Source organism: Loxodonta africana, chromosome 19, assembly GCF_030014295.1.
Source record: "Loxodonta africana isolate mLoxAfr1 chromosome 19, mLoxAfr1.hap2, whole genome shotgun sequence".
Classification (NCBI taxonomy): Eukaryota; Metazoa; Chordata; class Mammalia; order Proboscidea; family Elephantidae; genus Loxodonta; species Loxodonta africana.
The window spans coordinates 73,765,070-73,779,072 of NC_087360.1; the positions used below are offsets into that span (position 1 = coordinate 73,765,070).

Consider the following 14,003-nt stretch of genomic DNA (forward strand, 5'->3'; position numbering starts at 1 on the left):
TTACTGCATTTTGGGGTATATTAAGTCAGTAGTTTAAGCCTATAACCTATCTAACATACTGTCCTTGCTTTTATAACTGGGATGACTCATTTCCCTTTTTCTATCCTTCATCTGACATTTTCTCAAGGAGTCTTCAAATACCTCTAAATATTTAGTACAGAGTATAGTTTTCCACAGGTAAGAGAATAAACGACTTCCACTTCATATATTTTCGTCTCTCTCATTTTGTTTCCTCCCTTCATCCAGTGCCTAAGTCTTCTGTTTTCCTTTATGTGTATTTATTTTACACATGTCCCAAACAAATAAAAAAAGGAGTAATAGCATTCTAAAATTATTATTTGGTAGAAATAGATTAACTGAATATCAAATTTTGCCAGGGTTGAACCAAAGTGACTTGCACACATCTCTGCATTTTATCTTCACCGAATCTACCATGGCAGTTCTTCCTTAAAATACTCATTTTATAGAAGAAAAAATAGGTTTAGAGAGTTTCAGTAATTTGTCCAGTGTGGTAGGCAGAATAAATGCTCCCCAGAGAGACTCATACCCTAATCACTGGAACCTGTGAATATGTTACTTTACGTGGCAAAAGGGACTTTGCAGATGTGATGAATGTTACTAATCAATTGACCGTGAAATAAGGAGATTATTCTGAATTATCCTGGTGGGTTCAATGTAATTACATGAGCCATTACAGGGAGATAATTTCTTTTTCTGGTGGTTGGCAAAAGCGGGAGTAACAGAGATGAGGCAGAAGGGCAAGCTGGAGAGATTTGAAACATGAGAGGGACTTGCCCCACTGGTACTGGAAGGAATCTGTAACAGCAAGAAAAGTAATGCAGGAGCCTCTAGGGCCAAAGACCAGCCCCTGGCTGACAGCCAGTAAGGAGACAGAGAACCTACGATCAATTCTAGTAGACCAAATTCCGTAAGATATGCTTTTTGGAAACTTCATTGTCGTATATATGAAGTCAGAGTATTCATCTATACAATGGCAGGATAATTTGTATCATAGACACATTGTATAGATTTGAGGCTTATAGCTATAAAAAAATTTAAACATCAAATGGGAAATTCTAAAACCCAATACACCAAGAAGACTTTATCTGATTCAACCACTTCTTTTTGTGTGTGTGGCTGTTCTCTGTTATGACACATTTCTGTTATTCACATTTCTATTATATGGTTCTATTTTTGAGAAGTTTGGATTTAACAAAATAAAAATAGGAAACTTTTAAATGAGTTTTTGAAAAAATAAGTTGCTACCAGGAAGATCCTCAGAGGAAACAGCTTTCTTTTTGAAGTGGCGTGGCACCTTATTTATCCACTTCAAATCCCGAAATCGGTTTTTACCTGGAGGCTTTTGGAGGAAGGTGGAGAGGTACAAATTTTTAGTGACTCTTTGAAGTCTTTCTTTATCTGTAACAAGTTTAAAAAGCAGCTGGGAATCAGCCTGAGTTGAGTGATTTATCCAAGTCTACAGACTTGAACATGCCACACCAGGGAAAATTAAGTGATGGCTCACCTCTTTTTTCAGCACCTGATCTAATCACGCTTCGTCAGGTGCTACTCAGACAAAGCAGCTCCATCCTGATGCCTGTTACCACTTTCTTGGCATTTGGACAGCTTGAAGGAACAATGGGCCTACCTAATAGAAACGTTGATTCTGGAGATGGTCCCATCACCGCATGCCAATTTAACAGACGAGAATAAGAATGTAGAGGACTAACTAATAAAAACAAAACAGAAACTATTGATTTTTAACCCAGAAGCGTGGTGTTTAATTCAAAAGACAACTCATTAGAAAAAGCCTTTCTGAGGTTGTCAGACAAGCATTGGAACTTGTCTATCCTTCCAATCATTCAATTAGAACAGGGACAAGGAAGCGCTACTCTTGGCTTTCAAACAAATACAAGGGCACAGGGTGAATGTGGGTTGGGTTTCACTCTCCTTTCAGGTTGCCAGTTAATTGCTACTGTCTGGAAAAAAAGAGATATCCTTTCTCCCTTAATGCATTTAGCTATATTCCCTTTTTCTTTCAGAGGCAAAATAGAAAGGTCTAAATCCAACTAACAGCCTTCCCTTTAATATGAAGGTATTCCAAAGTATTAAAGTCTTTCTCTTTAAAAAGTCCAATGACTTACACATGCGCTTTCTTTTCTGAGTTAATTTACTACTTGGAATACAAATAAAAGTGCAAATTGCAGTTGATGGATTCTGCCTGGAAGCACTAACTTTAAAAGTCTTCTCTGCAGAAAGGTTTATATCTTTTATTTGTTTACCAGATCTCAAAAGATAATTGCATCAGGTAATATCAGCCCATTCTAGGGAACACAATGAAAATAAAGTTTTAAGGTATGCATAGGTGAGCTAAAGTGTAAAACTCCTATACATGCAGTGGTACAGATTTAAGCATACTATTTCTGAGCTATCCAAGTAAAGTGATCTGAAGAGAAAATTACAAATTTGAAGCATGTGATTGTCCATGATGGTTTTGTTGATTTTGCCTTTTTCATGTTATTCCCACAGCTCTCATATCCAGCAAAGCAAAAGGATTAGCATTTATTGATTCAAATATTCTTTTCACTGTCACGTACTTTGTTTTGATCTTCACATACCTACAGAAATATGTCCATAATGTTATCTTCTTCTGCTTCCTTTTATTAGAGTTATAACGCTTGGAAACTCATGAGCAATTTATGTCTGTAGATTACTAGATGAAAAGTTACCCTGTGTCCTTACTGTTTTCTTTCCTCATTTTCAGTATGTTTTCTCCTGAAGAAGGATAGTTATACAGGAATGGAAACTTGAGACATACTGGCTTTATCACTTTCACCATGGGCTCAAACATATCAAAGAGTAAGAAGATGGCACAGGACCACGTAGCATTTTGTTCTGTTGTACATAAAATCCCTATAAGTCGAACTGACTCAACAGCAAGGAACAACACCAACAGCCGATGACTCGTTTAGAGATTTAAAAAATTTTTTAATCAGTTTCATTTGACCTGATGGTGGGTTGTGTAATATTGCCTAATAGATGAGTTTGGAATCTGGAGTTTACACTGTAATTCCTGTTACTGCCATTGTTGTTGGGTGCCCCTATATCATTTTATCGACTCATAGAAACCCCATGTGACAGAGTAGAACTGACCCATAGGGTTTTCTTGTCTGTACCCTTTACAGAAGTAAATTGCCAGGTCTTTCTCCTGCAGAGTCGCTGGGTAGGCCCGAATCACCAGCCTTTCAGTTAGCACCTCAGCATGTCACCTTTAGTGCCTACAGGGCTCCTTGCGATTCTTATTAAAAAACCCAAAACCAAACCCGTTGCTGTTGAGTCGATTCCGATTCATAGCAACTCTATAGGACTGAGTAGAGCTGCCCCATAGGGTTTCCAAGGAATGCCTGGTGGATTCGGACTGCCAGCCTTTTGGTTAACAGCTGTAGCTCTTAACCACTGTGCTACCAGGGTTTCCAATTCTTATCAGATAATGTTAAATCAATCTATGGCTAGCTCTCTCTCCCTGTGTGTGTGTGTGTGTATGTCTTTGAGTGCATATGTATGTAAACAGACTCATATAGAGACAAAAAATACATGTATAAAAACTTGAATGGTGATTTTTATTTTTTCAAAATATTCATGGTAGTTTATTCACAGCATGTGTATATCTGTATATGTGTGCATATGTGTTAAAATAGGGTAGTAATATTTTCAAATAAAAATGTAGTAATTATGATAACATTTGCTCTTACCTTCTCCACTAGCTTCAAATAAGTTGCAAAGGACTTTTAATAAATACACATTGAAAATACTGCTAGAGTTATTTAATTATTCAGTTGTTATAATTGTGGATTAACTTAGTTTACTAATGCCTAAAGTTGATTGAAATGTTTTTATTGCATTTTCTTTATCAGACAAGGACATTTTAACCTAATTTTTTCTATGGATTTAAAAAAAATTTAAAAGTTGTAATCTCTTGGAGTTTCATACAAAACAGAAATTCAAAAGCTATATGGTTGGAATTCATTAACAATCAGTAACTGAGGCATTTTTCACAGGCAGTCCAGTAAGTGGTAAAGCTGGCAATAGTGAGGAGAGAAATGCTGAAATTCAGGCAAGCATTTGCAGCTTTACAGCTACCCTCCTGCACCCTAGTAATGTTTCAACGTGTCAGGCAAATCCCTGCTTTTTTTTTGTTAACTAGGGTAAACACAAATATGCTTAGGTACTCCAGACCTATGAATAATTTTAGTCATAAATGATTTTGCCTCAGGTGTACAGACACACCCATTGTCTAAATAAATTCATCCTTTCTGTCACCCTGAAACAGAAGCCCATTTACCAAATGTCATTGCTCTTAAAGTATAAAGCCAGAAGGGATTCAATTCAATTCCTATAGATACTTCGAAGAAGAAATTTTCATAACGCAAATTGAGAATTCTAGGATTAATCTGGCGCCAATCTCTCGTCACAGGTAACTTTAAAGTCTCATTAGCAGAGCTACCTAATTTATGTGACTCGCCCTGGAGTCGGTGCCACTTTGTACCGTCGTTCGTCAAATGATGCAAGCCCTACTTTCAAGTACACGGGAGGTCAGTCATCAATCCCAGTGCCCTGAAACTGCGTCTTACCCTATGCGCAACTTTCTTCTTTAAGCATATGAAATTCTAAATTATACTCGCCTTTGAGTATAATTTTATTTTTATTTTAGAAATAGGACAGGAATAAATAAAGCTACTATAAAGTTCATCTGTGATAATCTGGTAAAGACAGACTAAGGCTCCAGCAGGAATTTGAGTGTGTGTGTATATGCATGCGTGTGTGTGTGTGCCTCTTTGGGTATCTGCGTGCCTGTATACGGATCTATGCGCTCCTGTTTGCGTGCATATGGCCTCTTCTGCGAGAAGGTTAAACGTTACTGCACGTGGAGGCAGGGTCTAATCAATCTTAAAATAATTCCTCACTAGCATTTTTTATTAACAACGTGGAGCCTCTTGCAGATCGACATCAAGTGAAAAGTCAGGGTTGTTTCCTACAGGCATGCTCACAGTTCTTTGGTGTTTCTTACGATCCCAGTGCTTCGCTTCAAACCGTTTATAAAAGCTCTTTAAATTCTGCAGTGATGACCTCAAATTACATTAGTTTAGTATTTAGGGTCTTCTGAAAGCAGAGGGCACAGGCCTCTGTAAGACTACGAATGGGGAGCTTCTGAGATAATTGGAAAATATACATAGATCACCCGAGAGCATGATGAAGACTAAACACAAGGCTATGTGTATACGTCAGGCTGAGAGGGAAAGAAATTGAAAGAGCTAGTGAGTGATGTGTGTTTATCCACTTACTCACACACACACACACACACACACACAGATACAGAAGAGGGAGAGTCAGTGAGCATAGATGCCACTCAAATCAAGTAATGCAGAAGCGATTGTGTTTAAAATAATCGTCATCCCACTCTTCTCCATCTCCAGCCCTACTTCTGTTTTTTTTATTTCAACTGCTGTTCATTTTAATGACTGTAATATTAGAATAATGACTTGAATGATTTGTAAATAATATGTGTATATAGCACTACCTCTTGACTTATAAACTGTTGTTGACAATTATTAAGCCTAAAGTATGAGAATTTCTCTTACTGGCAGTATAACCCTTCTGGCCCACTTTGTCCTAACCTGATGTTCACATTTTAGTTCTTTGTTTACTTATCTCTTGCCTTTAAATAATGCACCTCAACTTTAAACGATACTCCTCAAGTTGTAAAAATAACTTTTCGACTTATTTTTCCACCAGCTTTCTTCAGTTTTCCAGCACCTTTCATCAGCTTGACTCAGTACCTGCACTTCACTTTCTCCCACCTCCCACTCACACACCCCTGCACCCACCTCCACCTGAGAGAAACAGCTTTACTTGGACATCACTAACGCTCTCATATTTCCAGCTTCTTCTGCACCCACAACCAGTGCCTTCCATGTGCAACAGTTTGAAGATCGGATGATGCGCTGTCAGGATGTTATGTGACACTCAATTTTAGGCACCAGAATCAAGCATGTGATAAAGTAGCTTCTAGTGCGGTTGCGTATTCCCTAAAGACAGAAACAGTGCTCCACGACCTCTGTCTACAGTACCTGTAACCTTCAGCTTCTCAGCCCCAATGGTGATCTCATCTTCATCAGCAGAAAACAGCACCCTGCCGTCTTCACTCCCTCTCACTTCAAACCTCTTACACTGAGCTTCCACGGCGTCAGCTCCTACGGCCAGAGGAAAGGTTTGAAAGTAAAACTGGTATACAGGAAAACTTTAATACATGCATTTTTAGAAAAAGAAAGGTACATATATTAATTGCTTCATGTTTCTCTGCAGTATGTTTTGCATCTGAATTGGCACTTTTTAAATCAAGGTATTCTCTTTAGGACGTTGTCTGATTTGGTAGGGGAGTGCTGGACTGGGGTTGCTAGGTACATGTCTGACTTGGTCTTAACAAGGCCTCTGGTTTTCCCCAGTTAACAACTGTTTTGTTCTCTCCTGCAGCCCACAGACTAGGGGCATGCCTGATGCCTGCTGGTACCTGCTGGCTGCCTGATAAATATTTGTGGACTGAATGATACCTGTGTTTCTCTCTCTGAAACGCAGATAATGGTACCCATAGGGGCTACCCCTTAGGGCACTGGTGAAGCACAGTTCAGTGGCAAACCTCTCCTTCCTCTCATAGATTCTAATATTGGTATTTGGTACCTTTTAATAGCTCTGAATCCATTTTACACTCATCTTGCAAATACAATTGTTTTATTTTTAGCGTTCCCTAATGTATCTTCCGATCGATGAATTTCTTAATTCATTGAAATATAGCTTTAAATAAATGTAATCGTGAATCACTTTCCTATTTACTGGCCCTTTTTTGTTTATTATGCCATCCACAGACCACAAAGCCAATTTTCAAATTTGGAAAACATAAGAGATTTGAGAGTTAGGTGGACCTCAGCGAGATCTAACTGTGCTCTGAAGATGAACATCAATTGAGAAAGAAAAAAAAAAATCAGGATGGTGGATGTCTTAGTCATCTAGTGCTGCCATAACGGAAATACCACAAGTGGAAGGCTTTAATAAAGAGAAATTTATTCTTTTGCTGTCTAATAAGCTACAAGTCCAAATTCAGGGCATCAGCTCCAGGGGGCTTTCTCTCTCTCTCTGTTGGCTCCGGAGCAAGGACCTTGTCCTCAGCCTTTCCCCTGGTCTGGAAGCGTCTCAGCACTGGAACCTCAGGTCCAAAGGACACGCTCTGCTCCTGGCGCTGCTTTCTCAGTGGTATGAAGTCCCTCTGTCTCTCTGCTCACTTCTCTCTTTTATATCTCAAAAGAGATTGGCTTAAGACACTATCTAATCTTATTACATCATGGTGCTAGGATTTACAACATGTAAGGGAAATCACATCAGATGATAAAATGATAGACAATCATACAAGGGAATCATGACCTAGCCAAGTCGACCGATATTTTGGGGGGACACAATTCAATCCATGACAGTGGATGGGGGTAAAGGATTGATATTTCCACAACACCAATTTATTCCTTTTAGTATAATATATGTAGCATATGGATTTAATAATATCTCTCCTCCACTAACTACACTGTAAGCCTGCACCACGTACAACCCAATCAGGGACCAAGGCACATCACCCTCTGCTCACATTTCTTTTTATTTATCTTTATGTACTACAATCATTTTTTGGATGGATAACCCCCAGTAATTCAAAAGTTGAGATTATCTTTGTATCCCAAAATATCCCCTAAATTTAGGATTATGTCTGATTTGTAGTAGGTGCCTGGTAGATGGATGTTAACAGGTGAACGGACACTAAAATCAAACTTTGTCCCTTTCCCTTGGCCCCAGTTCCACCTGAGCCCTGGTCCCAACCCTAGCCCAGGTGCTTTGGGAAGTTGTACCTCCCCATCAAAACAGCACCTGAGCAGCAATAAGCAAGAGGGGGAAAAATAATTCCAAACTCTTATTATGCATAGGACAATTTCTCTGAAAAGAAACAGTGTATTTCTTATATGCTGAAATTAAAAGTATATGATTTCATCCTACGTAAAAAACTTTGAAAACCTCTGACTATATCTATGCTAAGTAAGGTAAACTGGTCTTACCCTTTTGGGCTGTCACAGCGTGAACTGGATTTAACACAAACAAACGAAACTGTTCCTTCATTTGTTTTAAACAAAGACTTTTTTAATGGAATTTAATGACATTAGTGGGGACTCTATGAGTCAGAATTGACTCAAGGGCACACAACAACAATGATGGGCAACCGTGGAAGACCTACTGTCCTTGGTCACAGATACTACATTTGATCTTGCAAACATTGTTTCAAAACCCTGTATTCATTTGAGTGTTTTTGGTTCTTTTTTTTTCCTAATCGTTTTCCAACCCTCCTATATCCTGCTTCCTAAACTTTGAACCATCGTAACCCAACAAGGGATGTGCAGCGAGCTCTGCCATTGTGTTAGATGACTTCTTCTGGGTTTCCAGGTATCTGTGTTTAAATCTATCTTCAAAGCACTCAGAAATAAATTACATCTGAACTGCCTGAAGGATATTATACACATGAAACCTTAATAGGTAGGCTACATTGCTCCCTTCAGTTTACCCGATGGCTGGGTGAATTGATTCACAAACTATATCTGCTGACTTTAACGGCATCGGAGTGCCTTAGATCATCACGATATTGTGATATGCACACATAGCGAACTTTCCTTAGCATAATACTTATCTCATTAAACAGAAGATATTTTATTAACATGAAAACGCCACATTGCTTGCTATGTAAACGACTAGAAATATAGAGCGGCAGGATATGGTTGACATATTTTGTATGTTGATAAGTGAGTTGATATTTTAATTCATTAAATATAAGTAAGCAAAGACATAAGCAAATAAGCAAATGTCCGTGTACCCTGGAATAGAAGAGCAGCATCTGGACCTGCAGAAGCAACCAACTTTATTCAACTAATTTTTATAATTACAGATTGTAAAATTACAACCAATCCACAATGTATTGATAGTAAATAAATATTTTAATCAGAAACCAATTTTGAGCATGTTGTATTTTAGCATACTGCTTTTCTCATCTGCAATCGGACATATATTCAATTGTTGGAATAATGTATGTTTAAAATTAATCTATTAGACTATATGAAACTGAATTAATTCTGTCCTAACACAGTTCGTCTTGTCTTATTCTGTTTTTTCATGTTCTGAGCATCACATATTGTCTACGCAAGGTCAAGTCAGGATCCAGTTGCTCGGAGGAGCAGAAATAACCAGTCAACCTCATCTCAATCTCTAACCCTTCCAGCGTTTCAGGAAAGCAGGATGCCTGTATGACTCTGGGCAAGGAGCTCTGACTCCTCAGCAAGAAGGTCAGGGGAGCTGGGATTATCCAGACAATACTTTGTTTTATCAGCCATCACAAATACCAACTTGCTAGTTAAAGGATCGAGACCAAATTCTTCCTTAGGAAGTTACATCAGCAGCTTCAAAATCAAACAGAGAAATCAGAGAAAGAGCAGGTAAAGAGAACTGGGAGGAAAGGAGAGAAAAGATGAAGCAAAACTATATATTCCAAAAGGTGATTAAAATCCGTTACCGTCAAGTTGATTCGGACTATAGCAACCCTATAGGACAGAGTAGAACAGCCCCATAGCGTTTCCAAGGAGTGCCTGGTGGATTCAAACTGCTGACCTTTTGGTTAGCAGCTGTAACTCTTAAGCACTACACCACCAGCCTTAACAGGATTTCTGAAAGTGATTGAAATGCTCAACAAATATGCAGATATTTTCTCAAGTTCTTTAAGATTAAGTATCTGTTCATCAAAACCAAACAAAATAACAGCAACAAAAAACCAAATTGTTTGTTCTCATCAGAGATATCTTCCTTGCTTATTTTGGAATGCTTACATTCTTCGCAGACTATCATATTCAGGAGCCAAAGGCATCTTTTCCTCACAAGCACAGAGGCTACATTAACTCAACTGGTTTTTGAATTTTTTACATTGCTTTTTACAATCAAGTACCTCAACTGGAAAACATTCTTTAATAAAAATCTCTAAAGAGGCTCAAGCAATATTTCCACAGGCCCTCTTGGTACCATTTAGTGTTGATTTTAAGAAAACAAGGCTAAGGTCAGAATGGATACATCTGCTTACCTCTGGTGTGTTTTCTGAATCATACCCCGATGGGCCCTTTCTGCCTCATAATTTAAATTTTTAATTTTGTATGTCTATAACTATCTTCAAGGACTTGAAGAAGAGTATCATTAAAAGAAAGACAAAAGTAAGATTTAGTGCAGCCAACTAAGTTCTTTGTTTAGAAATTCCTTTTAATGTTGATAGATGTCAGGTCTGGGGGGAAAAAATCATAGGAATTTATGAAATGGCTGTCTAGGTAATCATACAAGCATTTTCTTTTCTAGGAATTATCAAAAAGATCCAAAAGAAAATACAAGTGTAAAAAATATATTATTAAGGGCAGGTTTAAAATTGTCTGTATAGAGAATTAATTTGCCTAATACAAAGGATATGAGAATTTGCCTCAGAATACTATAGGTCTCTCCCCACAGCATTATTTCAAGGAATCTTAGAGCCATTTCTTTTTTTTCATTTTGAAAAAAAAAGAAACAAAAACACTGATTAGTGTGTGTGTGTTGGGGGGGGGATAGGCAGCGATTGTTGAAGATTTCTAAAAATTTCTACTTGTAGACTGATGGCTGTTGTTGTTTTGCCTTCCAGTGGATTCTGACTCATAGTAACCCTACAGACAAACTAGAGCTGTCCAGTAGGGTTCCCTAGGCTGTAATCCTTATGGGAGCAGATCTCCAGGTTTTGTCTCTTGGGGAGCTGTTGGTGGGTTCAAACCTCAGACCTTGCAGTTAGCAGTTGAGCGCTTATCCATCGCAACCCCAGGACTTCTTTTTGATTGAGGCCTACCACATAGTAAGTGTATTAAATGGTTATCTCTAAGTTTTACTGACTGGAAGACATCCAGATTTATGCCTATTCCCAAGAAAGGTGATCCACCTGAAAGCAGAAATTATCGAACAATATCATTTATATCACACAGAAGTAAATTTTGCTGAAGATCATTCAATAGCAGCTGTAGCAGTATATCGACTTGTATATATGGGGGTTCTTGTGGCACAGTGGTTAAGCATTTGACTGCTTACCAAAAGGTCGGCAGTTTGAATCCACCAGCCACTCCTTGGGGCAGTTCTACTCTGTCCTATAGGGTCACCATGAGTCGGAATCAACTTGATGACAAGGGCTTTTATTTGGTATTGACATGTAGCCTAAGAGAAGTGAAAGCCGACATCTTTGACCTATTATTTATTTGAGGAGTAAAGCTGAACATTATATGTACAAAATATCCTGATTTTTACATAGTATACCAGCATAAAATTCCAGTGTTTCAAAACTGTCAATAGCACAAAGTTGGTAAGATATTATTCTCTAATTTTTTACACCTCATGGTCATTCAATTAGGTACACTATTCTTTCAATTCATAAAGGAAAAATAGAAATGAAAAGTTGGCATTCACATACAGTGAATAAATACTTTCTGATAGAATTATTATTTTTTTAATAATTTTTATTGAGCTTTAAGTGAACATTTACAAATCAAGTCAGTCTGTCACATATAAGCTTATATACACCTTACTCCATACTCCCACTTACTCTCCCCCTAATGAGTCAGCCCTTCCAGTCTCTCCTTTTGTGACAATTTTGCCAGTTTCTAACCCTCTCTACCCTCCTATCTCCCCTCCAGACAGGGGATACCAACACAGTCTCAAGTGTCCATCTGATACAAGTAGCTCACTCTTCGTCAGTAGAATTATTGTATAAGTGTTGTTGTTGGTGTTAGTGGCCCTTGAGCTGATTCATGTATGCAGAGTAGAACTGCTCCATAAGGTTTTCAAAGCTGTGACCTTTCAGAACAAATGACCTTTAGGAAGCAAATCTCCAGGCCTGTCTACTGAAGCATCTCTGGGTGGGTTCAAACCACCAGATTTTGGTCTAGTAGTCTAACACTTAACCTTTTGCATCACCCAGGGACTCCATAAAACCAAAAAAACAACCTGTTGCCGTTGAATGAATTCTGACTCATAGCGACACTATAGGACAGAGTAGAACTGCCCTACAGAGTTTCCAAGGACTGCTTGGTGGATTTGAACTGCTGACCTTTCGGTTAGCAGCCATAGCACCTAACCACTATGCTATGAGAGTTTCCAGGGACTCGATATGACAGTAAAATCAATGAATACTTAAGTAATGAGAGGAGAAAACCGTATTTTTGGTTAGTGCTTTTTAAGAGAAAAAAAAGAAAACAAAATTCTAGTGTGTTCTGGTAATGTCTGGAATTCTGGTAATTTCCTAACTTCTCAGCAGATGTTAACAACGTCTAAGGTGTTGCTGCACAGTTTATGGAAGACTTAAGAGTAGATAATGGAAGTCGCAAACACGGTTCTTGACAATAACCAATGAAAATGTGTCTCACTGGACTCTATTACTTTTTATTTCTAATATTCTAATGTGTTTCCACAATGAATAAAAACTGGTAACTCCTTGGAATTTTTCCCTCCTCCATTCCCTTATTCATCAGTCTGCCCTGGTCTTCTGCAACATTTTGACAAATCCATCAGAATTTTGCAAAAGTTCTTCATACATTCTTTTATGCCTTTCCAACACAGATTTTCTCACATTTTCTTCCTAGAAACAATGACTGTTTCTCAAGAAGAGTTGTTGCTGTACCTCAACCACAACCATAAAATAGGAATTGCTGCGTGCGGTTTTGTAATTTACATTTCCTGAAAGTTACTTCAAAATCACACTCAACACAAGTTATTTAGATGTGATAGTATAATGTATAAATGTATCTAACTGATAATGAAATTTCATGGTACCATTTAAGTAAAACTTTCATGCCAAAATTAAAAATATGTATTTCCTATTTTTGAAAATAAACTATTTGACAATCATCTTCTAAATATCATTTTGAAAGTAGTTTCAACAATACATGTATTCATTTTTCTGATGTAAGAAGACTTTTACAGAAACCATTCCAGAGAACTATATTCTTGAAAATGTTCTCCAAAAGTTAGTGCACTCACTACAGACTAACTCCTTAATGTATTCATTTTAAGTACTTTTTAATGCTTTTTAGTAAGAATATTTGAGTTGTGCTTATTGACTTTTGGTTCTTATATAAAAATTGTTCCATATTTCCTCTTAATATTAATCGGCTTTACTGTCTTCTCTCTGAAACTCACTTAGTAGGAAAGACACTTTTAGTATTATAAATCAATGAATTGAACACTAAAAAAGAATAAACTGCAAGAGGAACATTTTAAGAAATCTTGTTATAAAATTCAATTTTTATTATAATATGATCATAATAAATTGTGATATTGTTAGGCAACTGGGCATTCGTATTGACTTGTTATAGATAATACATATTTTTATGATTACGTGGAATTCTTAGAATTGCTTGCTTTGAAAGGCATTATTTTTGCTTCCCAAGGAAGCATCACATAGGCTTTTGTTTCTGAGAAAATGATGATATAGGTTACTTGGATGGAAGCTCTTATAACAGAAAGGGTGATCTAGATTATGACACAATAAAAAAATTGAGTGGCTTAGTCCAACAAAAGTTTTTGTTTTGTTTTTATTTTTGTTACTGTTCACATACATGGGTCAATAGGGGTTACTTGGATCACTGTAATTACTCAGGGACACAAATGATGAAGAGTGACCTCAACACAGGATTCCAAGGTTGTGGCAGGAATCAGAAGGCATGTGGCAATAAGTCATTTGGCAGTAACACATCATGTTTTCGCACATTTTATTGGCCAATGAAAATTATGCAACCAAGTTCATTTTTAAATAGGTGGGAATATACGATCTTGCCAACAAACTTGCAAACAGAAGGAATATTGGTAAATGGTCCTAATGA

The 14,003-nt window shown here is 37.5% G+C and overlaps 1 protein-coding gene across 3 annotated transcripts in view; it reads right to left on the bottom strand.

Annotated features, from left to right (window-relative positions):
- Positions 1 to 14,003, bottom strand: part of SGCZ (sarcoglycan zeta) — a 354,876-nt gene that overhangs the window by 33,993 nt on the left and 306,880 nt on the right. For 2 of the 3 annotated variants that reach the window (XM_064272869.1, XM_064272868.1), the window contains one exon: positions 6,129 to 6,251. The exons of the other annotated variant lie outside the window; for it this stretch is intronic. In XM_064272869.1, coding sequence (XP_064128939.1) covers positions 6,129 to 6,251 — 123 coding nt within the window. The remainder of the gene's footprint in view (positions 1 to 6,128; positions 6,252 to 14,003) is intronic. 3 annotated transcript variants of the gene reach the window in all.